Consider the following 26,636-nt stretch of genomic DNA (forward strand, 5'->3'; position numbering starts at 1 on the left):
CTTCTAAGAAGTAAAACATCTCGTTGCATACATGCATTGGTCGTCTTTAAATATTTATTAAGGTTTTTCCTCCAGCATGCAGTGGAGGTGTCATGTATTATAGTTTTTAAAATAGAAGTGTCTGTAAATTGAATCGGTTACAACCGAAGTACAAAAAAACAAGTGAGTATTGATTTTAATTACTACTACTATCCTAATAAGTAAGCTTTCTTATCCTAGTTGCGACTGGACTTAAAATAATTGAACCCAGTGAATAAAAATGTGTTTTAACAGATATAGGATTTAAGTTATGACTTCGGTATAGGTAACTAGCTTGGTAACGACTTCGCTCGCGTGACCTACACAAATTTCAAACCCCTATTTTACTTTTTTAGGGGTTGAATTTTCAAAAATCTTTTCATAGCGGATATCTACCTCGTAATAACTATCTGCATGCCCAACCCGATCTGTCCTGCAGTTTGAGCTTTGCGTTGATAGATCAGTCAGTCAGTCACCTTTTCCTTCTATTTTAATATTTAGAAAACTAAATAAGTGTACAGTATAACAAAATTTCAATCCGCGTCTTGTCTTACTAAACTTCTAATGTACCTACTTATTAGATTTTTTATTGCACAATAAATAGGTAGGTATGTTTCTTAAATACCTACCTAACCAGTCTAACTCAATTTTTTTATATATTTAAGTCAAGATTTAAGTTTGCACCTTTTATTACAATGTTACATTCAGTCACTACTATTAGTTATATCTATTAGATATGCCATTCTCTACCACGCGTGATGGCCTTGTTTATTTTTCCTTAAAATCAAACATGGAGCAAAAAAACCGCCTCAGCAGTCACTATTTTACAAAATATAATCTATAAATAATCAATCGCCTCATGTATGAAAGATCATCATGTCTTGAGAATGGCCCGACCGATTTGACTGATTTCATATGATATACTTATCGTTTTCAGATAAACAACATGAAGAATGGACGGCTGGCGGTGGTGTTTTTCGTGAATATAATAAAATTGCTTAGTGTGCACTCTGCATCGGGAGACTTCCCAAACTTTCCTACTAAAGATGATTACGGAATAGTCATAGGCACCAATTCAAACGTAAGTTCTAAGTACCACAAAATAAGAAGGTAGTTCTACTGGGTTTAGAAGTTCTTACCCGACTATGAGAGCTCTACGTAAGTTTGTTGATATATCGGTTCCCTCATAACTGCGCAAGGAAAATTGCTGAACTAGCAGGATTCAAACCTGCACCTCCCCTAGCATCGCGCCCGAAGCGCTTTTGACTACTAGGCCACGGTTCACTTACTTCCAGTGACGAAATTTTAGATAAATGTTATCAAGCTAGTCTTTTGCTAGCTAAAATAATGGATGTCATATTATTTGAGATTAAGCATTCAGGTAAACTCATAGGTGAAAGGACTCAAGGCTCTGATTCTCTGATATACACAGGTTACCGTGCTCTGACATTAAAACCGACTGGATCGCCGGTTTTAATGTCAGATACATAGGTATAATGCATAGATGTACCTACTCAAGTAGGTATTCAAATGTCAGTATTGCTGAGTCATCTGCTCATAAAATGTACTTGTTCGATACAAGTTCAAACCAGGAAAAAGATATCGTTTAATCGGTTTAAATACAATGATACGTATAAGGTACTTATATGTTATACCTTTTTTAGGTTTCGGTACCTCAAAACGAAAAACGGAACCCTTAAAGGATCACTTTGTTGTCTGTCCGTCTGTCGTATCTGTCAAGAAGATTTTTTTAACGCTGGGAAATGCTTTTACGCATCCCACCCGGAAGCAGCACAGATGCCACGCTGCTTCCGGGAGGGTATCTGGGACTCACTGGCAGTCCTGTCAAGAAAACCTATCTCAACTTCCCGTTGACCTCATGACAATCATGGACAAGTAGGTAGGTCTTATAGAACAAGTAATGGAAAAAATCCGAAAACCGTGAATTTGTGGTTATATCACACAAAAAAAATTAAAAAGTGTTCACAAAAAATTAATTCATGAAATCACATATAGATGGCGCAGACCGTTATTAACTTGCAGACTTCTGCATACTCGTGTTAGGTTTATCTTGTACGACGGCAAAGAACCTTTCGCATGCGAGTACGACTCGCACTTGACTGGTTTTTTAAATTTAGCTGCCATTGAACAAAGAGCTTTTGCCCGCCATTTTGTCCGCAGTACATACATGATTCAGCTAAATAGTGATTGTAAAAAGGTAGATAGGTATATCTTCGCAGCCAGTGTAGGTTCTCGCCAGTATAAGTATTGTATGCTTTTCAAATTTTTGTTCCAAACTACATCGATAACAGTGTACTGTGACACTGCGGAGTACGAAATACAATAGCATAAAGTGAATTCGTCAATAATTGAGAAAGGACTTGTTGCTATTTCACAATCACTATGTCACTATGTTACTTCTGGATGAAGTACCTTTGTAATAAAGAATTATTAAATCGGTTCAGAAGTTTCAGAGTTTATCGATTACCAAACAAACAAATCTTTATAATAGAAGTATAGATAGACTAATAATGCCCACACAGCGTGTGCATCTAAGTTTTAAGAAATCCCGAACTCTTTGATTCTCTAGGATAAAAAGTAGTCTATATATTTGTATCTGGGACGTAAGACGCCAGGCACACCAATTTTCTTATAAAAATAATAAACGAATGGTTCAAAAGTAACAGACAGACAGTCTTTCACATTTATAATATTAGTATGCATTTAGCCGGTCGACGACGACATTACCGACAATGGACCAGCCGCGCCGCTTAAGATGACCCACCTGCGCGTGCGCTCCGAGATCGCTCTGCGCTACGCGCGCACGGCCGTCGTATCCAACGTGTACAATCCCAGCAAGCGGCCACAGGAAGCCACTTTTTACGTGCTGCTGCCTGACACCGCCTTCATTAGTGGATTCACTATGTAAGTTGCCGTATAAATATGAAGGTATTACTCAAAAGACAATAATTATTATTATGTTCGCTGTTGAACATCCTTCATATCATTTTATTAATGATGCACTACAAATAAATGGGAACATTACAATCACAAAATTCATGGAGCAATAGAGTAAGTACCTAGTTAAAATTCATATTTTGTGCTTGAACTTAAGTGTAGATGAGCTTAAGTTTTCTAAAAATCTCATGGGAACTCGTAGAATTTCCAGGATAAAAAGTGCCTAGCTTTCCTTTTTTGGCATGCAAGCAATCTTTGTACCCTCCAACATCGGAAAAGTGGACTTTTAAAATCCCATAGGAACTCTTTGATTTTTGGGATAGAAAATAATAGGATGCAAGATATCTCTAAACCTTTCTTCAAAATTGATGGGCGGTGAAAACAGACGGACACACTCAACAGTATGTCTTAGTACTTATAGAATTTAAAGTAATTATTATGGGAGTATAGATAAAATGTGAATTTTTAGGACTCTTGGTAAAGAAACCTACAAAGCATATGTAAAAGAAAAAGAAGTAGCTAAACAAATATACAAGGATGCGGTTGCACAGGGAGTTTCCGCTGCTCACGTCGCTACCAAGTAAGTAAGCTAAACAGAGAGTCTAATCAATATTATCAAATATATCAGTGATTCAACTATATTAACTATTAAAACCAGAGCTCGGGACTCCAATCACTTCACAATAAAATTCAACTTGGAAGGCAGGAGTAATGCGACGTACCGCTTAACGTACGAAGAGTTGTTGGTCCGTCGGAACGGCGTGTACAACCATGCTATCAACCTGCTCCCTGGCGCGCTCGTGCCCAAAATGGACGTCGTTGTACACATCAAGGAGTCTCAGAAGATCTCGGTGCTGCGCGTGCCAGAGTTGAGAACTGGCAACGAGATCGATGCGACAGAGAATGACGCACGTGAGTCACATTTTAAGATTCTGTACCAAAATGATAAAAAGTTCTGACTTACAAAGCCTCCACAAAAAATGTAAATGTGAAATCTAGCGTGCATCATGCGTCAATTTATTGTTTTTAAGCTTATTTTCAACATTTGCGTGCAGAAAAAAAAATGTTATTATTTGGTTTGGAATTCGGTTTGGCTTTTGAAAAGAGTTTTTATTTTTGCCTTTTTAGTGCAATTACATAAATAAATAAATTATCAATCAGCATTTTGCAGTGTAGCATCTGGATTGAGGAGTTTTAGTAGGAGTTTTTCAATGCTGTGTAACTAAAATATCAATTCACCGCCAACAGTTTCTGAATACCCCACTGCTTAGGAGTGCGGTACCTGCAGCAACTAGAAACTACATAACAATAATTAACATATAATTGGTACTATCTTTGTAAAGATTGACTATTAAATTTTAGAGTACGCAAACGCAGTAATCAAAAGAGGCTATAACGAGAGGGAAGCTACTATCACTTTCACTCCCGATCTGAAAGAACAGAAAAGATTAGCTGAAATATATGCGGTATGTACTTTTCTAGAGCTTATGAGAGGTATATGCGGTTATTACATGGTTTGTTTTAATACAACATCGAAACATTGGAAAAAAATCCAGCATGGTATTTTCTTACTTGAAATTTGATAGAAAATTATTTTCAGAAAAAAAGTAAACAGTCAAGCGACCCTGAATCTTTTAACATTGGGTACGACAGCACAGAAGATGTCAATGAAAATGTGGGTCTCTTAGGACAGTTTGTTGTTCAATATGACGTGGATCAGCCAAAGAATGGAGAAATTTTGGTAATCATATAGTACTTTAAACGTCTTTTTAAATTCTTTTTCAATTCAGGGCAGTTATTTAACTTTAAACTTACTTTAAGTTATATTTATATAAAAGTATTATATGGAACAATTATGTAAGTAAATAGATATTTTTTCTTTCTTTCTTAATACGAAGATATTTTTTTTTTTAATTTTGACTGGCACATCGTGAATATTTTTTAGTATTAAGTATATTTAGTATAAAGCTATGATTTGGTGGATTTATATTTACTAGTTCAATAATTTCAGGTGAATGACGGCTACTTCGTCCACTTCTTCGCCCCGAGTTCCTTGCCGCCGCTGAGCAAGCACGCCGTGTTTGTCCTGGACACGTCCGGTTCCATGGGTGGCAGCAAGATCTTGCAACTGATAACAGCTATGAAAGCCATTCTCTCCGACCTCAATCCAAGCGACTACTTCAACATCATTGAATTTAATTCATATATCACAGTAATGTTATACTCCTATTTACTATGAAGGTTTATTTTTCTAAGATAAATTAATTATTTTGCACGTAATTTGCAATTTAATAATCTGGAAAAGCTTGACCTCGCAGGTAAAGGTTAATAAATAGTAATGTTATCTTAACAGGTTCACAACTTGAACGAGGTTGATAAGCAAAGAGATAATTTGCATAAGAACAGCTTGGTGCCACCTGCAGTTGCTTCGCCTGAAAATATAGCTGCAGCTAAGACTATCATATCTAAACTCCGTCCTGGAGGAGGTAAAAACCTTGCAAATAGCGTAGAAGTAAAACTGCAGTATAATTTGCTGAGTAATTAAGTGCATAAATTATGATTCAAGTTTCTTGGTGGCGTAGTTTTAGCAAAATTTTAATGATTGATGAAATTGATGATTACGAGAGAACAGTGATTTGAGTCGTATAAAATCAACGGTCCAAATCGTATTCGTTTATAGAATATACAAAGTGCTAGATAATGTTCGTAAGAATGCGGCAGCTTAATAGTGAGTTTCATAACATGATACTCATGAATTTATTTAAAACTCCACTGTAACAACCCTGCGAACAGCTGATTGCGAAAATGAACTCGTCTTCAGCGAGCTGCAAGTACTGTTTGAACTACTTTGAACCCTTAATCTAAAGAATGTTTGGCACTTAGCAGGGACAACAAAAGTCATTGAGGGACAACGATAGAATCTATGGCACTATTTGGTACTACCTTAGATTAAGGAACTATGCTACATAGGTACCTCAATTGTCATGTATATACGATTTATCAAATACGCTGTATTGTTAAAATATAACTCAGATACTAGCGGACGCTGCTTCAAAAGATAATTGCAGCATTAAATTTTTTTTTATTCAATAATAAGATATTTCAATATTCAAGAAAAAGAATCAATAATAAGTAATACAATTTTTGCAATGAATTAGGTACTAACATCTTCAGCGCTCTAGACATGGCTATGAATCTCATTCAAAACGAGGGCAATCAAACAGAGGTAGCAAATGACACGATTTCGGAAGGTGGCGTAAACAATACAGATATAAAAGAAAGTAAGTTGGGATGAATATATTTTGTTACTGAGTGTTTTGAGTTTGACTTCTATGATTTATTAAATGATACCTATTATGATTGCTATTGGAGCAGTACTTAATACTATCAAAGAAGTTACCTACTTCATACATACTTTTTTCAAAATTGAAATTGATCCTAGGAATTCTCAAGCTCCTTTAATTACCTAGAGTAAATCCACGTATGCTCAAAATTGCCTGAACAGCAAGGAAATAAGTTACATGTTTAAAACAGATTTTTAACCGACTTCCAAAAAAGGAGGAGGTTCTCAATTCATCGGAATCTTTTTTTTTTATGTATGTTCCCCGATTACTCAAAGACCCCTGGACCGATTTAGAAATATTTTTTTTTGTTTCAAAGGGTATACTGTGCAGGTGGTCCCATATTTTGATGAAGATCTGATGAACATCTTCGGAGATGGAGAACAGAACTCCTCAACGGATAAGAGAAAATTGCTCGCGATCAGTGTAATAGCTTAGTAAACAGTAGGGTTTTAACTGGGCATAGCATATTATAGTACAGGGGGTCCACTAAAAATTGTGAAATAAAAAAATTTCAAAAGAAAAATAAAACCGACTTAATTTAATACATTATACATTTAATTGTGTTTTCAGATAAATTGGAGCCCATTATTATATTTCTAACGGACGGTGAACCAACCGAGGGTGAAACTGATGGTGATCGAATAATCAGTTATCTCTCTGAAAAAAATGGTGGCGCGAAGCGAGCTCCGCTATACTCACTTGCTTTTGGTAAAACTAAAAATAACGTAAATCTTACCTAATATATTATTATTAAGTTACTACTTTTAATATAAAACTCTCTTCTAGTAACATTGTAATTGCTTTCTTTATCCATTAGTTAGAAAGTGAACAAAAACTACGTATAATTAAAATTAATAAACTCTCTTTAAATGGGTGAACCATGGATGTATATAATATAACTGGGGAAATAGAGATCTTCATACCTAGGTACGTAAGAGTAAAAGGCCGTGTATATGAGTATCTACCTACATATTATTATATTCAATGGGTAAAAGAATACTGAGTTTATACAAACAGGTGACGACGCGGACCGCGCGTTCCTGCGCAAGCTGTCGCTGCGCAACGAGGGCTTCATGCGGCACATCTACGAGGCGGCGGACGCGGCGCTGCAGCTGCACCACTTCTACCGACAGGTGTCCTCGCCGCTCCTCGCTGACGTTAAGTTCCTCTATCCTCGCAGACAGGTCCTAATGGAACAATTAAAATAATTTAGTACCTCACAAATGGACTGTAATAACAATAATTTCAATTTACTTTACAGATAAGAGAAGGATCTGTCAGTAGAAGCCAGTTTCGTACGATCAACGACGGCTCGGAAGTGGCAGTAGTAGGAAGGATCGCAGAGCACGTCAATGAAATCACGCCGCAAGTGCGTGGATTAAGAGGCGACGGAGATGGTCGCAGGGTATGTTGTGCCCATAGACCTATGATTTTTCGCTTCGCTCAAAGACTGACAAAGTGAGGGAGCGAGAGTAGTTAGATAAGACACACTGCCGCGAGCGAAAGCGAGATAGCGAAACAAGATGCCGATAAGTCATTGTTTACGTGAGTATCGGTCCTTATGAGTTCGGCCTGTTCCAAGTCGAGGTGATTTTTTGCATTTACTAAATAATTTTACGATTAAAACGTAAAATCTATGTCCTGCCACCATGGTGTCTTGTTCAGTGAGCGAATGTGACGTTACAAGACGTTATAATCCGCGTAAATACACGTTTCACAGGTATTTATACTAATTGTTTATAATCATTATTTCGTCATTTGTTGTTTGAAAATTAGGCAAAATAACTATTGGAAGCTTAGATGATAGGTTTCCCTTAAGATTTATCATCAAATTACATTGCTAAATGAAGGATTTTTGGATATTTTGTGTAAAATTTAAAAACGTTTGGTTACGATAGGGATTGACAAAGTGATGACGTCACAAGTATCGATAGTCGATAATCGTGTCTGCCGGTAGGTTTGATGTGATAGGCTTAAGCTGTCTGTCTGTCTGTCTGTCAAGAAACCTATAGGGTACTTCCCGTTGACCTATAATCATGAAAGGCAGGCAGGTAGATCTTATAGCACAAATACTGGAATAAATCTGAAAACTGTGAATTTGTGTTTACACCATTTAAAAAAAATTAAAATATGTTTCAATTTTCAAAGTAAGATAACTATACCGAGTGGGGTATCATATTATGAAAGGGCTTTACCTGTATATTCTAAAACAGATTTTTATTTATTTTTATGCATAATAGTTTTTGATTTATCATCGTGCAAAATGTTTAAAAAATACCCGAGTACGGAACCCTCAGTGCGCGAGTCTGACTCGCACTTGGCCGGTTTTCCTTTTTATTTGATGTGACTTAGATTTCATATACAGGGTTATGGGTAATCCGTACATTACTGTATTTAAGTGCTTATCGGGGAGGTCATTAGCTATGAATTGAGCGCCATATATGTATATTATTTATTTTTATTGACTTGTCACTTAGATATTATACCAGTGTTATTGTATTTAATCAAATTATATTGACTTGCACCCTTTAAAAAAATAGAGGTGGAAAACTAACAAATTCCGGTAATTTTTATGAAAATCTCAAAACACGCAGAAACATCCATACTTACGCATTTTTATTCTTGACAACGTGATATACATATAGATTATTATAAATTGCTTATTTGTAGTAGCTGCACCAAGTCATTTCATTAATAAATAATAATTTGTTACCCAGCTTTAGCTTTGTTGCTATTTGTGTATTTGAAATGTATTTGATTTTTTAAGATTATAAGATACAGCTGTTTACTTCACGTCGTTAAACTAACTCATTAGTGTCCTATGATTTCGCCAGTAAGACTATCGATAATACAATGCTTACAGTCAAGACAACTCTATTTCACGCACACATTTACGTTTCATTTTTTGTAACACCGGTAATCTGTCATTGTTGATCTAGTACATACTAAATTTATGGTTGTGCCTATAACTCACTGTACGTACATAGTTACATTAATTGGATGGAAAGATAAAATATTTTCACCAAGAACACTTTTTCTATTTAGTAAGTATCATTACTACGCCAGAGAGTAATCATATTTATTTATTCCATCCACCACCTCCGAAGATCGAAACTATTCATCAGATCTTAACTTAATGGGATGTTTCATTAACTGTTTTATTGTATGTTTTACAGAAACTTTACGAGATCAATCCTAAAGTGCCGGTGACACGTGATAAGGACGATCACTTGCCTCTAGAACGGCTCTGGGCATATCTTACTATTAAGCAGCTGCTGGACAAACGCGATGCCGGCGACGACAGCCATGGGGACAGCATCAGCTCAGAGGAGAGCCCAGAGCAGAAGGCGCTTGCTATAGCTTTACAGGTATAAAATTTGCAGATCTATAACATAAGAAGATACATTACACAAAGATGTTTTGAATGATTTGTGGAGTTAGCCGGTAGAAAAGAACTTTAATGAGCACATCACCATTCTCAAAACTGTTAAAATTGTCCGGATGACAGGTGTCTCATCTTCTGGGCGAGGAAACGCTGGATGAGTGATGAATGACTGATGAAGCAGAAAATTATCCATGTCATCCAATTTGTATTTGTAAACATTAGTCATTAGACCAACTTTAGTCATAGTTAGACCATTGCATTAAACGTAGGGTATCCATTGGTCACATGAGTGATTAGGGTAAACGTAGGTACAAGAAACTATCGTCTAGTGAACGCCAACGGAAGCAATATACCGTGCAAACCTGGATAAACCGTAGAAAGGTTTAACTCAACTTTTTTCTGCAGATTTTGATTTAATTGCCCTATCACTAATATAACAAACAAAATTAATCCTACTTACTACAAATTGGAGTAAGCCCAAGAGAAAACTGCATTGAATAAGCAATAAATTTTTGGCAAGCTTAGGTTCTTCTTAATCACTTATCAGTGTCTACAAGATGCCTATTTACTCTTGCCTTGAAGGTATTTAGGTTGTATGTGGCAGGCCATACGGATGCCGGAAGCATACGAAACGTATCAGGTACATGGCGTTAGCTGCTATCAATGTCGATTTTGAGGGCCACCTTCAATGCATGCTTTTCGGCGGATACCAAGTGCATTGTACTAGGTGTATCCAACAGTAACGTCACCGATTTAAATACAAATACACGAGTAGATATGGATATCCACTCGTGTGATATCAGTTCACTGAGTTGGTGTAGACTGTAGGTGCAGGTAAAAGAGGTCGGGTAAGTTAGGTTAGGTTTCAGTGTTAATTAATTCTGTTTTCAGTACTCGTTCGTAACAGCTCTGACGTCACTTGTGGTAGTCAGGCTGAACAAAACCGATATCGTGGATCCTGTGAACGTAGAAACAGTTGACGACCCAGGTAAATGGAAATTACTAAAGCAAGGTAAAAGTTAAATACAAATAAATTCAATTCAATTCTTCGTTAAAATTAAATTCTTAGTCGATTATCATTATTGCATTGATAATCCTTTAGATTTTAACAATATGATGACAATATTGATATCAACTACACTATCTTCTTTCTTTCTTCTCTTTGGGCTGATTTCCGCACTTTGACGTGTCCATCTGTTGTCCGTGCGTTGCCCTTCCCCACTGCAGTCTTCACTCCAGCCATCCAAGCTCGTTCCAGAAGCCGAGCAGACCGACCAGGTTGCTGAGAGCTACATGAAGTGAGGTTGGGGATCCCAAATGGCGCTCTCGATCAACAACTATACTTTAATATATCTAACCCATCGCCAACCACGCTAGCCAAATGGAGGCAGATTTCAATCAGTTTTGAGTACTTTATGGAGAACTCTCAGGCATGCAGGTTTCTTCATTATGATTTTCTTTACCGCTTAACTGTTAAAAGGAAGTTATATGTAATTGCTTAAAACGCACATAACTCGAAAAATTTGTGGTACGTAAAGGTACGAATTTACGAACACCGGACCTATCCGAATACGAAGCAAGAGGCCAACGTCTTGTCCTACTTAGTACTTACCTACGTACCTACTTTTCTGTTTCTTTAGTATACTTATTAATTTTATTTTAATTTTGTAGGTTTTTTGCGGTATAAGAGTTCGGCTGCATCGTCACCGCTGGTCAAAAAAATCTATACAGGATTTGCTTCTGGTAAGTTAGCCAACAAGGTCAGGGAAATTAAAGTCTCATCTTCCGAGTAATTGCTGGAAAGCTGGATTTTGGTGTGAAATTTCGCATTGTGTTTTACACAAAGATGTCACATCTTTATCCGAGTGCCTTAGGATTTAATACGGGGACGCTTGAATAGCCCCATGTTGTCGTCTTAAAGGGTAAGTACACCTCCGAAAGGAGTTGATTCCACCGTTTGCATGTGCGTGCGCGTGTTATAATAATATATGAACTCCATTCTTATATTACACTCTTTTCCCACAAACGACTTTCGAAGTCTCTTGAGGCGGAGTGCAGAACTCACGAACCTAAATTATACGATTTCTAGTTTGCCTATCGTATAAGATCGCCGATTTTCTAGTAGAAGAATATTTTGTCTAGCAAAAATTACCTATATTACCCAAATATTATATTGTCTATATTGAGAAATGGAATAACCTGTGCCAAACAAGTTCTTTAATAGTTTCAAACCATGTTTTACAGTCCAAAATAATTATTACTTGAGTTTAAGAAATGAGTAAGATAGACTGTAGGATTTACTGAAAATAATTTCACAACGTGAAAACTAATTTCGTTAATTTTTGCTTTTATTATTATTTCATAGGTGGATCATTGAGCGTGGCCTCAAGTGACGGACCTGTGCTGTATGCTCAATCAAGTAGGTTTTAATACCTAGTCATAATTCATGATTTCGTTCACTAAATTTTATTAGGTCCCGCCATCTTTGGACGTTTCATCAAATTCTCATTCTCTTCATTTTCGCATCTTCTCTCTATCTTAATACCTCGGCTAGTAATAATTGGCACAGATCACATAAGTTATCGGTGGTAGTTGATTACCAAAACTATAGCCAATAACAAGGAGTTATATTTTGTTGGACGCTGTCCATATTGTTTACGAATTAAGTACAACTAAATTAGGATACAGTCACACAGAATAGGAATAAGCTTGCTGGTGTGTGAAGTAATGTACTCCAATGGAAAAGCAATTTGGGAATTTATAATTTCTAAATTGTCACTGGTCTGGTTTGGTGGAAGGCTTCTGCCGAGGCTAATTTCCACCCTACCCATAAAGCTTTGCCACCAAGTGATTCAAGGTCCCAGTACGATTCCATGTAGAAATCGATAACTAACTACTTCCAAGTTAGCCCGCTTCCAACTTAGACTGCATCATCATGTATCACCAAGTGAGACCGCAGTCGAGGGCTAACTTGTAATGGAATTAAAAAAAAACTCACGAGAGCTCTTATTTAGATATCGGTACAGTCAACAACAAAGCTACAAGCCAGTACAAGCGACTGAACCTAGGTGCTTCAGAATTACATTAATTGATCACATTATTCAAGAAGTACCTATTTACTAATTGAATGTTTATTTCTTAGCTAGACGTTTCAACACCGCTACTGGATATGGCGGTAACTACGGCAGCGGCCAAGTCCAAAGCGGTCAAAGTTTCGGACACGGTGGTGGAGGCGGCGGACACGGTGGTGGAGGCGGAGGCGGTGGTGGAGGTGGTGGCGGAGGCGGTGGTGGAGGCGGTGGCGGAGGGGATGGCGGCCTCAGTGTACACAAAAACAAGGGCATTTTCAAAGAAATCGGTATTGTTATAGTTGTACCTTAAGCACAGTGGCTTGCAGCTCATAGAGGTATAGAAGTACTGCCTACCCTAGTTGTAATAAATCAACACTTATTTTCCATTATGACCTGCCAGAAAATACGTTCATACCTTAATGCTTACCCTGCCTTTAAACCTTGTGCATGTGCACGCCACTGCTCAAGCAAAATTGTTCCTACCATACACCTATATAACTTGTTACTGCGACCAAACATTATTATACTTAGTATTAATTTTTATGTGCTCGTATATAGACGAAAAATAACTAGATATTCCCGAAAAAACATTTTCACTGTTAAAAATTTTGACATTTTATTTAAAAGAAACAACACCAAGTTTCTTATCATAATCTAGCTTTTTGGAAATTCCAAAGCACAATGTATGTTTCTGCATGTGTTCTATGCAATGCATGTCTGTTTCTATGTCCGCTTCTAACTACTCAACGACTCAGCCGATTTTGATAAATGATACGTCATTAGATTAGTCCTGATGGCGCAAATGTCACAAGGTACTTACATAAAATTCTTTAAAAAAATCAAAATGGTGGATATTATGCGCTTTAAATGTGTGGGCTGAAAACGATGCAGTGCAAACCGCAGGGGGTTTTTTTGAAAACTTTTTAAATTACTTGTCATAATAGATTTTTAGAGAATTATAGTATAGACAATATTTTGTGTTATCTATAGGTTATAACGCTCGCTACCCCGCAAGCGAAGATTCAAACCGTAAGTTAATTAACTAATATATTATTTGGGATAAGATCTCAATTACTTAATTAAGTAGATACTTCTCAAATACTTAAGTAAAAGCTCCGAGTTTTGCGCAGGGCCGCAGTTACTTAAGTAATTGCAAGAGCCCTGGTTGTGACCATGTGCCCTAGTTTGGCCACTTGCTGCTTGCGAAAGAGGGATGGGTTTAACAAAAAACTACCAACATTTTATTATTTCCATAAGATAAGCGACTCTTGCTACATGTGAAACATCCGTAATAAATATTTTGACTATTTTCATTTTTGGAGTTGGATATGATACTCTACTACTACTACTCTACTACTACTCTGTCCATATATTCGTTGACTCATTCTTTTGTCGATGGTTTTTCTTAAATGTTTAATTTTTTGTAAAGAAAATTGGGGTCTGCCTATAACTTATGAAGAAAAATATCACCTAAAAGGCTTTAATTGGACGTCGTCCCTGTACGGAGAAGACACTGACACTCTCGTGTTTGAAGTAAACGGAACTGAAGTCGTTCTTAAGCTCACTGAAGATATCAATGTAAGTAGATAAAGTGGTCTATGAAAACTCTACGTATATTTAGTTATTAAAATACTCGAGTGATACTATTAAAAAACTCGCCGCGGCTCCTTTTATAAACTCACACTCATGTCACACATGTTTTTATACCACCCATTATGCAACCGTTTTATAAAGTACTATTCTCTAACTGCTCACTTAATCAGTCTATTCAATAAATACCCCGAATGAAAATCTTCACAGTAGTTTTTGAAAGTAACGCGTGTTGTATTAGGATCTTTTTTAATAACAAACCTCTTTTGTATGTTAATATTCCTTCGTCATGTAATGACAGTAAAAAAAAGATATATAATAAAAAGACATGTAAAACTGATGGTATCTTATTTAATAAAATAATTTTACAATTAAATTATAAACACGACATGGCGCAGTCGGTTACCGTTTAAAACATAAATAAACAGGTGAGAAATATATAATTATAATTTATAATGGAGGAAAAGGGCAGAACTGTCAAAGAGAATAGACAGTATGGATCGATAAATCCACCAACAGAATTGAGCTGGCAGGGCCCAATGGCCGAAAATTGGCGTTTGTTTCGACAAAAATTCGAGATTTATTTAATTGCATCGGACAATGAAGGTAAAAGCCCAAGGGTAAAGACAGCCTTGCTGTTAAATGTAATAGGCGAAAGATGTATAAAAATATATAATACGTTTGTTTTTGAAAAAGCGGAGCATGGCAATGATATAAATAAAGTCATGCAAAAATTTGAAGACCATTTTAATCCAGAAAAAAATGAAACATATGAAAGGTATAGATTCTTTACAAGAAAGCAAAAAGATGGCGAGTCTTACGAAGATTTTGTGGTTATGTTAAGAGACTTAAGCAGCACATGCAATTTTGGAGTTCTTACAGAAAGTTTAATTAAAGATAGATTAGTTTGTGGAATTACAGACACAACTGTAAAAGATAGACTTTTACGTACAAAGGATTTAACATTAGATAAAGCTATTAATATATGTCGTATATCCCAAGAGACAAGAATGCAGTTAGAGAAGATAACATTGGCACATACTCCGGATAATGCACTTAGTAGCAATAGTTCGGATTACAACATTAATAAATTTAATGAAAAACAAAATAAATTGACAAAATCTGGCTTTACTGGCCAGCTTGAAAAGAAATATAAAGAGAATTTTAATTATGATAAGAAATTATGTAAAAGATGTGGCTATAATCATCCAATGAAAAAATGTCCAGCGTATGGTAAACGTTGTGTCCGCTGTAATGGTTACAACCATTTTTCAAGTCAATGTAGAAATCATTGTGTTCATGAAGTAGAGGATGAAGATAATGATGCAGCGGGTGAGAATGTTGAAAGGAATATTAAAACCATATTATTTGGAGCAGTTTTTGTCAATGCACTAAAAAGAAACGTGAAGGACTGGACAATCATAGCTGGAGTTAACAACGTGCCTCTTCATTTGAAAGTAGACACAGGAGCCCAAGCTAATGTATTATCAAATAACATGTTGTTACCATTAGGTTTAGATAAACATAATCTTTGCCAGTCAAAAGCCAGACTGACTACTTATACAGGTCAGGTAATAAATTGTATTGGTAAGTGTTCACTGCCTATAAAATATGAAGGCCAAAACTATATATTAGATTTTTATGTAGTAGACTCAGACAAAGCATGTAATATTTTAGGGTTGCAATCTGCAATTGAAATGCATTTAGTTAATCCTATAAAGAACATAAATGAGACTAAAAGTATTGTATCTGAATATGATGATTTGTTTCATGGTTTAGGATGTATGAAAGAAGAGTACGATATAAAATTGAAACCGGATGCTACTCCTGTTGTTCATGCAAGTAGGCGAGTTCCACTTGCTATACAACCTAAGTTGAAGAAAAAATTAGAGGAACTAGAAACAATGGGAGTAATATCTAAAGTCACACATCCAACAGAGTGGGTTAACTCTATAGTTATTGTATACAAACCCAATGGAGATTTACGATTATGCTTAGATCCTAAAGATCTCAATAAAGCTATAAGAAGGCAACACTTAGAGTTGCCAACGCTTGAGGAGATTACTAGTAGACTTTCAGGCGCTGAATTTTTCAGTACATTAGATGTAAAAAATGGATTCTGGAATATAAAGTTGTCTGCAGCGAGCTCAGACTTGTGTTGTTTTAATACTCCATTTGGTAGGTACAAATTTCTTAGAATGCCTTTTGGAATATGCAGTGCTTCTGAAGTTTATCAGCATCGCATGCGTCAAATATTAGATGATTTGGATGGCGTAGATGTTTATATTGATGATATATTGATATGGGGACGAACAAAAGAAGAGCATGATAAGAGATTAAGGCAAGTTTTCAATAGACTTAGGCAAGAAAATGTAAAACTAAATAAAGAAAAATGTAAAATTGAGGTAGAGAAATTAAAATATTTAGGACATATTATAAGTAAGAATGGTATTACTCTTGATGATAGTAGAATAAAGTCTATTATTTCGATGAAAAGTCCAAAGAACAGAAAAGAGTTAGAAAGATTCTTAGGAGTAGTAAATTATATTTCCAAGTTTATTCCAAATTTTCAAAATTTATTCTCATTGTTGAGAAATTTATTAAAAAAGGATGTAGAATTTATTTGGCTAGACCAACATGAAAAGGCATTTAACGAGTTGAAAAAGATTTTAACTAAAAAGCCTGTACTACAGTTTTTCAACGAAAAGTTACCGTTAGTGCTGTCTGTTGATGCCTCTAAAGATGGATTAGGCGCTGTTATTTTACAAAATGGTTTACCAGTTGCTTATGCTTCCAAGGCATTAAACGATTGTCAACAACGTTATGCACAAATTGAAAAAGAATTATTAGCAATTTTGTTCGGTTGCGAGAGGTTCAGTCAGTTCATTTTTGGTAGAAATATTACTATTGAGACTGATCACAATCCTTTAATAGGTATTATGAAAAAGCCATTGAATTCTTGTTCACCACGAATTCAGCGAATGTTAATTAAGTTGCAAAAGTATCAATTTGAATTAGTTTACAAGCGAGGGAAAGAGTTATACATAGCTGATACTCTATCCAGGTCGTTTGATGTGAATGATAAGTTGCAGATAAAGTTGGATGAAGAGAATATAGAAGCTAACATAGACATGGTGATAGGTTCATTAAACATCAGCGAGAAACAATTAAACTATTTTCAGAATTTAACAGATAAAAATGAAGAGATGAGATTATTAAAAGATTCAATTTTAAAGGGCTGGCCTGCTCACAAAAACTCAGTACCAGAAATAATAAGACCATATTGGCATGTTAGAGATAGCTTGACTTATAAATCAAGTTTAATATTTAAAGGAAATTGTTTAGTGGTGCCACCAGAATTAAGAAAAGAAATGCTAGCACGTGCACATTTTCCACATTTAGGAATAACGAAAACGGTATTAAGGGCAAATGATGCTATGTATTGGCCAAGAATGATTCATGAGATAACGGATATGGTTTCACGGTGTGAAACATGTATACGTTTTAGTAATAATAATAAAAAAGAGACTTTAATGCCTCATGTTGTACCAGAATTACCTTGGGAGAAAGTAGGTGTAGATTTATTTCAATTAGACGGTTGTAATTATATGATTGTGATAGATTATTATTCAAAGTTTCCTGAAATAGATTTTTTGAGATGTACTACAAGTGAAAGTATCATTGACAAATTAAAGCAGATTTTTAGTCGGCATGGAATTCCTAAAGAAGTATTTAGTGATGGTGGGCCGCAATTTTCTAGTGATAGTTTTAAGAATTTTGCTAGGAAGTATGATTTTAAACATACTATGTCAAGCCCAGAATATCCTCAGTCAAATGGTATGGTTGAACGAGAGGTGCAAACGATAAAGAAACTTCTTAAGAAAGCTTTGTATGAGAAAAGAGATCCATATTTAGCAATATTAGAATTTCGTAATACCCCTATTTCAAATACAATTGCATCTCCAGCGGAAAATTTATTTAATAGAAAATTAAGAGGTATTATTCCTATGACTAAGAAGGCATTTAATCCTAAGGTTGATAGAAATTTACGGCGAAATTTAGTTCATAGACAAGAAAAGGACAGATTTTATTATAACAGGAATAAAGTTAATTTAAGAAATTTGGAGCTCGGAGAACATGTATTTTTTAAAACAGGGAGAGTTTGGAAAAAAGGGATTATTAAAGGAAAAATTTATGATAGAACGTACAAGATATTAAGTCAAAATGGGAGAATGTTTGTAAGAAATAGGATATATATAAAGCCTTTGAATTTTGTACCATTCTATATTCCAGATGAAAATGAAAATCTGGAATCTGTAGTAACCCCACAACCATCTTTATATACAACTTCATATGGTCGTGTGATTCGACCTCCGGTTAGGTATCCTGAGTAAAAAAGGGAGATGTTGTATTAGGATCTTTTTTAATAACAAACCTCTTTTGTATGTTAATATTCCTTCGTCATGTAATGACAGTAAAAAAAAGATATATAATAAAAAGACATGTAAAACTGATGGTATCTTATTTAATAAAATAATTTTACAATTAAATTATAAACACGACAACGCGCAGACAAACGAATCCAGCGCAGAGGCTTTGCTCTGCAATACTTAATCCAATTCGTTTTGTCTGAACAGCCACCAAAAATGGAGGGTGGAGACGTGGAGTGCGTGAACAGCACGCCGTTGACTGCTGAAGCTGTGGCGGGAGTCGCCGAGAGCGCCGGCAGTGTCTGCGTGTACATCTCGCGGTGCTCCGCCGCCCGCGACATCACTGTTGACGACTATCGAAACAGCTACTGCATTGTTAATAACGGGTACTTAATATTTTATTATCAGACTATCTCACTTCACACTATCACACTAATATTATAAAGACGAAAGTTTGTGTGTATGTGTGTGTGTATGTTTGTTACTCCTTCACGCAAAAACTACTTAACGGATTTGGCTGGGAATAGAGATAGATAATATCCTGGATTAGCATAAAGGCTATTTTTTATCCCGGAAAATCAAAGAGCTCCCACGGGAATTCAAAAAACCTAAATCCACGCGGGCGAAGTCGCGGGCATCGGCTAGTTCCTAAATAAAAATAAATCTACTCTTTCTCCGTCAAACAATAGCCATCCACTGTTAGACATTGGCCTTTTATAGGGATTTCCACAACCCGCGGCCTGGGGCGCCAGCCAGGTAACCTCCCAGTGTGCCTGGATGCTGCTGGTCCCTTTTGGATGCGTCCGAGGGGAAGAGCAGTGTTCGGGCCGGTGCGCCCCGGTAACATGGCTAATAATTTCTCTTCGGAGATATTGTTGGCTATGGCTAATGACCTGGCAGGGGGGGAGGTTTCTCCGCGTGTCCCTCTGACTAGCAGAGGGCACAGTGGACGAAGCGTAGGACGGGACACGGGCGACGTGCGCGTCCCAGGGTCGGGGGACGCACTTCGTTGGTGCGTCCCGGAGGTGCGGTGGTGGGGACCGAGCAGGTCCCCAGTGGAGGGTCTGCCTCGGCAGACGTCACTGGCTGGGTCGCGGTTGTTTGCTTCGGCCGTTCCCGTGACCCAGTCGCCAGGCGACGCGCAGTAGCGCCGCTGGGGTTTAGTGGGTATTCCGGTCGCCTCTCGGCCGGTGAGTCCCACATACCCTTCCTCCGGGAGGGATGCGTAAATGCATTCCCCAGCGTCAACAAAAAAAAAAAAAAACCCGCGGCCTGTATCTAGCAACACCCTGTGATGTCATCAATTGTCCACCCAGTGTGCATCACCCAGTCTACCACGCTGTGTTTTCGTAGCGAGGTCACTATTCCAGTTCTTATCTCGGGACTCCAAAGTCTATCGGTTCTTCTACTTGCCTGCCCATTGCCACTTCTTCGCAATCCGTTAATAGGTCGGCTTTCCTTTACGAATCCAAGTAGATATAGTTTACTTATGTCGAAAAATAAAATAATCTAAAAAGGACAGGGCGGCTGACTGACTGACGGGCATCTAGTAAGAGTTGCCTGTAACCATGCACTTATAATACTCATTCTCACTATTTATTGTAGGTTGCAGGTATTAAGGATATAAATTATTTAAAATGTCAATAAAGAGTGTTCACTTTACTAACATATTCTTTATTTTCCTCAGGTATGCTGGAATTTGCTGTCCAAGAAGTGAAGTCGACAAATAAAATAAATCTTTGGTTTTAATTTATTTCATTTTTAACACAGTTTGATTAACTAATAGAAGATAGAGTTTTTGTCGTGTTTTTATGTAATTGTTTCGTAATTACAACGTATATTATAGTGATAAAATTTATTATGAGTGCTTAAAAAATTATCTCTAAATAACCAATAAAAAGTTCACCAAGTTCACCTCTTCACTTTTTCTTTATCCTACCTTCATACTCAAGATACCAAAAATCAACACTTTACAAGAGAACAAGATTTAAAAAAAAAATCTAGTTCGCGATCTAAGTGGGCTAGGTTAAACTTGAGTAGGTAGTTAGGTACCTACCTAACTACCTACTGTTTATTTAGATAAAAACATTGCATATATTATATGCAATATACATAATATAACTATACATTTGAATTTTTGTAGTAATTCTGGAAAAAAACAAAAACCTGTGAGTTGTACGTTGAGGTTGGAAGAGCCCCCCCGTACCTTTGTTTTATTTCTAACTAACGATCCGCCCCGGCCTCGTGCGGGAGAGAAATATTACCTATACATTGTTGTATAACATTTTACAGTGTAGGTACATTATTAAACTATAATATGCATAAATCTCCTCTTGAATCACTCTATCTATTGGTAAAAACCACATAACTAGTGGTTTTGGTTTCCCCCATCCTGTTCCAGTTAAAAAACTGGCCAAGTACGAGTCAAACTCGCGAACCAAGAGCTCCGTACTCGAATATCTTTTAATCATAAAGATAAATGAAAATCTGTTTTAGAATATACAAGTAAAGCCCTTTCATATGATCCCCCCTTGGAAATTGAAAATACCTACTAATTAATTATTATTTTTTCATGAACATATTTTTTTTTTGTAGTGTGACTACAAACTCACGGATTTCGGATTATTTCGTTTACTTGTGCTATAGGACCTACCTACCTGCCAAATTTCATGATTCTAGGTCAACGGGAGGTCTATACGTTTTCTTGACAGACACGACAGACGGACAAACGGACAGATAGACAGACAACAAAGTGATCCTATAAGCCTTATAAATAAATAGTACAAGGGTTCCTTTTTTACTTTGAGGTACGGAACTCTAAAAAACACACGTAGGTATACTTGCTATTATTTTATTAATTTTCCTTATTATTCACAGTTTTAAATATTATCTTTAAAATATATTCAGTCAACTTGTACAGGCCGCTTCGAATTTGGTTTTTAATAAATACCTAAAACAAATACCTACGCGGTAGAAGGCGCAGACAGATTTTGGGTAAAACTTTACAACACGCAAAAATAAATACTTCTCGGATAAACTTGATATGATTTTACGATTAATTATGAATTCCGTAAGTATGCTTAGTTGCATATGCAAGGCAATTTATAAGTCTTGCACGATAACATTATTTTGCCATGGGAAATAAGGAAATATACGTAGGTATTCGTACGTACGTATAATCATTAATGTTATTGATCTATATCTTTAACTCTCAGGGCCCGTGTAGAAAATAAATAATATTAAAAATCAAAAATAAATATAAAATAAATAGATAAGTACATAATAATAAATAAATGAACTTACATAAACATTGCATATGTTCGCACGGGCGCAGAATTACACCCCGGCAGGGGAGACCAGCTAGGTGATTCGCTAACTCAGTGTCTAACGCTGAATGATAGGCCGAGATTGGTTGGTTCTACATTGCTGCTTCACTGGGTGATATTAAAATATTGTTTCGTAGAAAACCTTCAATGGATTAACAAATGAGCTCAGTGGCTATCATTTATTGTTAGACACTAAATTAGCGAATCACCCCGCAGACGGTCGGGGGTCAGAGCGACATGACGTGATTAAATGAGGCGGTGATGATCCTGGAGAGATGTCATTGGTAGAGCGTGCATCGTGACAAGAATACCAGTCGTGTTTTTATCAGACTATGATAAAGCCAAAAGACAGGGTTATAATTTGAGCAGTCTCTATATACCTATTACCTACTTAAGTATGCTCCACCATAAACGCCTAAACACACTGAGCCGATTTTGATGAATGAGGTTTCAATCAAGACGTCAAATGAAAGAGAAGAAAATTATGAGTTCAGAAATATAAATATTATTTTATTACAATACAGAGAAAATTTAAATCGATTTGTAAAATCTTTAGTATATCTAGACCCAGCGGTTTTTAAAGCTGAACCTACGTTAATATTTCAGTCAGTCAGATTCACAGAACTCCAAATATATATACTCAGTGGTCAGATTAGATGTGTAGTGTATTTATTTATTCCAACTATAATCATTGTCTTAAAACAGTGTGAGGTTCGCTCTTCTAGTAACATTCCATCTCTTTGTTTTGATATTAAGTATTATGTATTAGACGTCTATAGAATCATTGAGGTTTTTCCTCTAACATGCGGTGGAGGTGTCATGTGTAGTTTAGTTATTAAAGTGGAAGTTTCTTTTAACTTGCTAAACTATAAACAAGCAAGTGAGTACTGATTTTAGGTTTTCGTACCAAAGGGATAAAACGGAGGCCTATTGATGTCACTCTGCTATCTGTCTGTCTGTCCGTGTGTCAGACGAAATGAGACAAACCTGAAAATCTGGTAACTGATGTTATAACGTTCACCTATAATCGAATATTGAATTCGGTAAATTATGTAACATATAACATAATATATAGTTTTATCGGTAAAGTTTTTCCCATTTTCCTGCAATGATTCCACATTTTAATAATTATACCTATTATTTTATTATGAAGTCGGTAATTTTTATGTAAGTGTACAATATAAATAGATCCAAAATATTATATACCAACCTATCTTGATTTTCAGATAAACAACATGAAGCATGGATGGCTGGCGGTGGTGTTTGGTGTAAATATAATAAAATTGCTTAGTGTGCACTCTGCATCGGTAGACTTCCCAAACTTTCCTACTAAAGATGATTATGGAATAGTCATAGGCACTAATTCAAACGTAAGTTCATACTGTGTTCAGAAGTTTTTAAATGACTATAATATATGGGAGTATGGAAGGTCTATAAGTTTAGCATCCTACGGTAAGTATGTCTGTATTTGTCATGAGTTCCCTCATATTATTAGCCAAATCGTTCATGGGATTTTAATGAATTTTAAAGGTCGGCAACGCAATGAAGGTTCCTCTAGTATTGCAAATGTTCCTAGGCGGTAATCACTTAACATCAGGTGATCCACCTGCTCGTTTGCTAGCTATTTTTGTTTAAAAAAACCGGTCAAGTGTAAGTCAGACTCGCGCACCGAGGCCGGGTTCCGTACTCGGATATTTTTTACGACATTTTTCGCGATAAGTAAATCAAAAACTATTATGCATAAAAATAAATAAAAATCTGTTTTAGAATAAACAGGTAAATCCCTTTTATATGATACCCCACTTGGTAGTTTTCTTACTTTGGAAATTGAAAATACTAATTTTATTATTTGTTCATGAACACATTTTAATTTATTTTTAACCCGACTGCGGCAAAGCTAAAAGGAAGGGTAATGATTTTAGCAGTCTATGTATATATGTATGTATGTATGTATGTAATATGTGTGTATGTATGTATGAGTGTATGTATATATGTATTGACCTTACGGATGTAACATCAAAAAAAAATGGAGGTCTTCAAAAATCATTTGCTCATAATATTAGGTAGGTAGGTATTACGTAATGAAACTAGTCCAGACGAGGAAAATCATTCCATTGATCAGTTGAAATGGTGTAGATGCAATTATGTATATTTACCAGTAAAAATTAAGTAGTATGAATTTTCCAGCCGGTCGACGACGACATCACCGACAATGGACCAGCTGCGCCCCTCAAGATGACCCACCTGCGCGTGCGCTCCGAGATCGCTCTGCGCTACGCGCGCACGGCCGTCGTGTCCAACGTGTACAATCCCAGCAAGCGGCCCCAGGAAGCCACTTTCCAAGTGCTGCTGCCGGAGACCGCCTTCATCAGTGGATTTACTATGTACGTCGGCATATTATATAAAAAAATAACAATGCTTGCAGTTAAACATGCTTCAATCTTTATCAACAATGTACCAAAAATAAATGGAATCAATAATTAAATTATAAAGTTGGATGGAACAATAAAAAATCACTAATAACTATATTATAACAAACTAGCTAGATGCACTAGATGTGGGCATCATCTCGTTCATCTACCTAGCTTGTGAAATACCCGTGACTTAACGTAAATACCGTGTGAATTCTTTGATTTTCCGGCATTAATATATATTATGTTGGGTTCCGGGGTTTTGTATTTGATGATTAAAACTAAAATCAGATAAACAGAAACAGAACCTGAAAGACACAGAGAAACAGACATACTTTCGTATCTATAGCAGTAGTAATACATGCTATGTATAAAATGTGAATTTTTAGGACGCTCGGTAAAGAAACCTACGAAGCATATGTAAAAGAAAAAGAAGTAGCTAAACAAATATACAACGATGCGGTTGCACAGGGAGTTTCTGCTGCTCACGTCGCTACCAAGTGAGTAAGCTAAACAGAGCGTCTCATCAATATATCAAATAAATCAGTGATTCAATTATATTATGTTAACTGTTAAAACGCAGAGCTCGGGACTCCAATCACTTCACAATAAAATTCAACTTGGAAGGCAGGAGTAATGCGACGTACCGCTTAACGTACGAAGAGTTGTTGGTCCGTCGGAATGGCGTGTACAACCATGCTATCAACCTGCTCCCTGGCGCGCTCGTGCCCACAATGGACGTCGTTGTACACATCAAGGAGTCTCAGAAGATCTCGGTGCTGCGCGTGCCAGAGTTGAGAACTGGCAACGAGATCGATGCGACAGAGAATGACGCACGTGAGTCACATTTTAGGACTCTGTAACAAAATAGTACAAAAATTCTAACTTCCAAAATCCAAAGCCTCCACTAAAAATATGTTTTTGTTTCACCTCGTAAATGTTGAAGTTAAGCGAGCGTCATGCATCGATTTATAGTTTCTTTTTTATGTTTGCGTGTGGAAACAAAAACATAATTATTTTATATTGCTTTGTTTGGAAGTTGGCTTGGAGGTCCGCTTTTTGAAAAAAGTTTTTGTTTTTGCTCTATTAGTGTTAAATAGATAAATTAACAATCAACATTTTCGTACTCCAAACTCAGTTTTAGTGCAGTAATGTGATTGTGTAGCATCTGGATTGAAGATTTAGGACCCGAAGAAATCAATGCTTTGTAACAAAAATATCAATTCACCAGTAATTCCTACTCATAAATCCCTACGACTTTTAACAGTGTAGTACATGCAGTAACTAGAAACTACATTTAACAGAATATTTGGAACTAACTATGTACAGATTATAGAGTACAATGACGATTAAATTTCAGAAAACGCAAACGCAGTTATCAAAAAAAGCAAAAACGAGAGGGAAGCTACTATTACTTTTACTCCCAACCTGGCAGAACAGAAAAGATTAGCTGAAATATATGCGGTATGTAGTTATGTAGAACTTTTTTATAAAATAAATAAATACTTATAAAAATATTTTTAATCAATTAAACTTTAACAAGTACTTTTGAATTGTCAAATGCATCTACCACTGCCTGGTTCGGAATAGCTTTCCCATCGAGACCTAATATGCGGTTATTACAAGTATCAGGAAAGATACTCAAGGTACAAGGTATATATACAAGGATACAAATACTTTCTGTATTTTCTTATTTAAAATTTCAAAGAAAATTATTTCCAGGAAAAAAGTAAAAAGTCAAGCGATCCCGATTCTTATAACATTGGTTATGATAGCAGCGAAGAAGAAAATGAAAATGTGGGTCTTTTAGGACAATTTGTTGTACAATATGACGTGGTACAGCCAAAGAATGGAGAAATTTTGGTAACTATTACATTATTAACTTTTTCAATTTAGAAGAGTTCCTTTCCTACAGTTTCCCCATAATAAAAAATCTACGAGCATTGATAGCATGTACATATTTAGCTAAACATTTTATAAAACGTTATTCAACAGTTTACTTTAAAATTATCGTGCGGCACAATTACGCAAGTAGGTAAATGAATATTTTTTCTTTCTTGTTATGAAAACAATTTGTCTGCTTTTATGGCACATTGTGAATAA

General features: G+C 36.1%; 3 protein-coding genes across 5 annotated transcripts in view; all 3 read left to right on the top strand.

Moving 5' to 3' along the window:
* Positions 1–20,710, top strand: LOC123864765 (inter-alpha-trypsin inhibitor heavy chain H6-like). Of its 2 annotated transcripts, XM_045905429.1 has the most exons (22): positions 1–162; positions 956–1,099; positions 2,747–2,943; positions 3,446–3,556; positions 3,635–3,888; positions 4,339–4,442; positions 4,577–4,717; positions 4,988–5,188; positions 5,330–5,462; positions 6,135–6,257; positions 6,891–7,028; positions 7,338–7,504; positions 7,582–7,725; positions 9,497–9,688; positions 10,597–10,693; positions 11,377–11,448; positions 12,071–12,124; positions 12,848–12,880; positions 13,767–13,805; positions 14,206–14,354; positions 19,004–19,182; positions 20,484–20,710. In XM_045905429.1, exons 2-22 carry the CDS (start codon positions 965–967, stop codon positions 20,524–20,526), a joined length of 2,706 nt encoding a protein of 901 aa, XP_045761385.1. In that variant the 5' UTR covers positions 1–162; positions 956–964; the 3' UTR covers positions 20,527–20,710. The 2 variants fall into 2 exon arrangements, with proteins under 2 accessions (XP_045761385.1, XP_045761384.1); XM_045905428.1 differs by lacking the exon at positions 13,767–13,805 and having other exon boundaries at positions 12,848–13,063.
* LOC123864801 (uncharacterized protein K02A2.6-like) overlaps positions 17,595–26,636 on the top strand; it is a 20,696-nt gene continuing 11,654 nt past the window's right edge. The window contains exons 1-2 of the mRNA XM_045905486.1: positions 17,595–18,808; positions 19,842–19,844. Of these exons, the coding sequence (XP_045761442.1) occupies positions 17,738–18,760 (1,023 nt within the window). The 5' untranslated portion in view covers positions 17,595–17,737 and the 3' untranslated portion in view covers positions 18,761–18,808; positions 19,842–19,844. The remainder of the gene's footprint in view (positions 18,809–19,841; positions 19,845–26,636) is intronic.
* The window catches only part of LOC123864767 (inter-alpha-trypsin inhibitor heavy chain H6-like), an 11,823-nt gene continuing 8,008 nt past the window's right edge, over positions 22,822–26,636 (top strand). For both annotated transcript variants that reach the window (XM_045905431.1, XM_045905432.1), the window contains exons 1-7: positions 22,822–23,002; positions 23,349–23,492; positions 24,310–24,506; positions 24,923–25,033; positions 25,117–25,370; positions 25,894–25,997; positions 26,256–26,396. In XM_045905431.1, the coding sequence (XP_045761387.1) occupies positions 23,358–23,492; positions 24,310–24,506; positions 24,923–25,033; positions 25,117–25,370; positions 25,894–25,997; positions 26,256–26,396 (942 nt within the window). In that variant the 5' untranslated portion in view covers positions 22,822–23,002; positions 23,349–23,357. The remainder of the gene's footprint in view (positions 23,003–23,348; positions 23,493–24,309; positions 24,507–24,922; positions 25,034–25,116; positions 25,371–25,893; positions 25,998–26,255; positions 26,397–26,636) is intronic.

Source organism: Maniola jurtina, chromosome 4 (genome assembly GCF_905333055.1).
Source record: "Maniola jurtina chromosome 4, ilManJurt1.1, whole genome shotgun sequence".
Classification (NCBI taxonomy): domain Eukaryota; kingdom Metazoa; phylum Arthropoda; class Insecta; order Lepidoptera; family Nymphalidae; genus Maniola; species Maniola jurtina.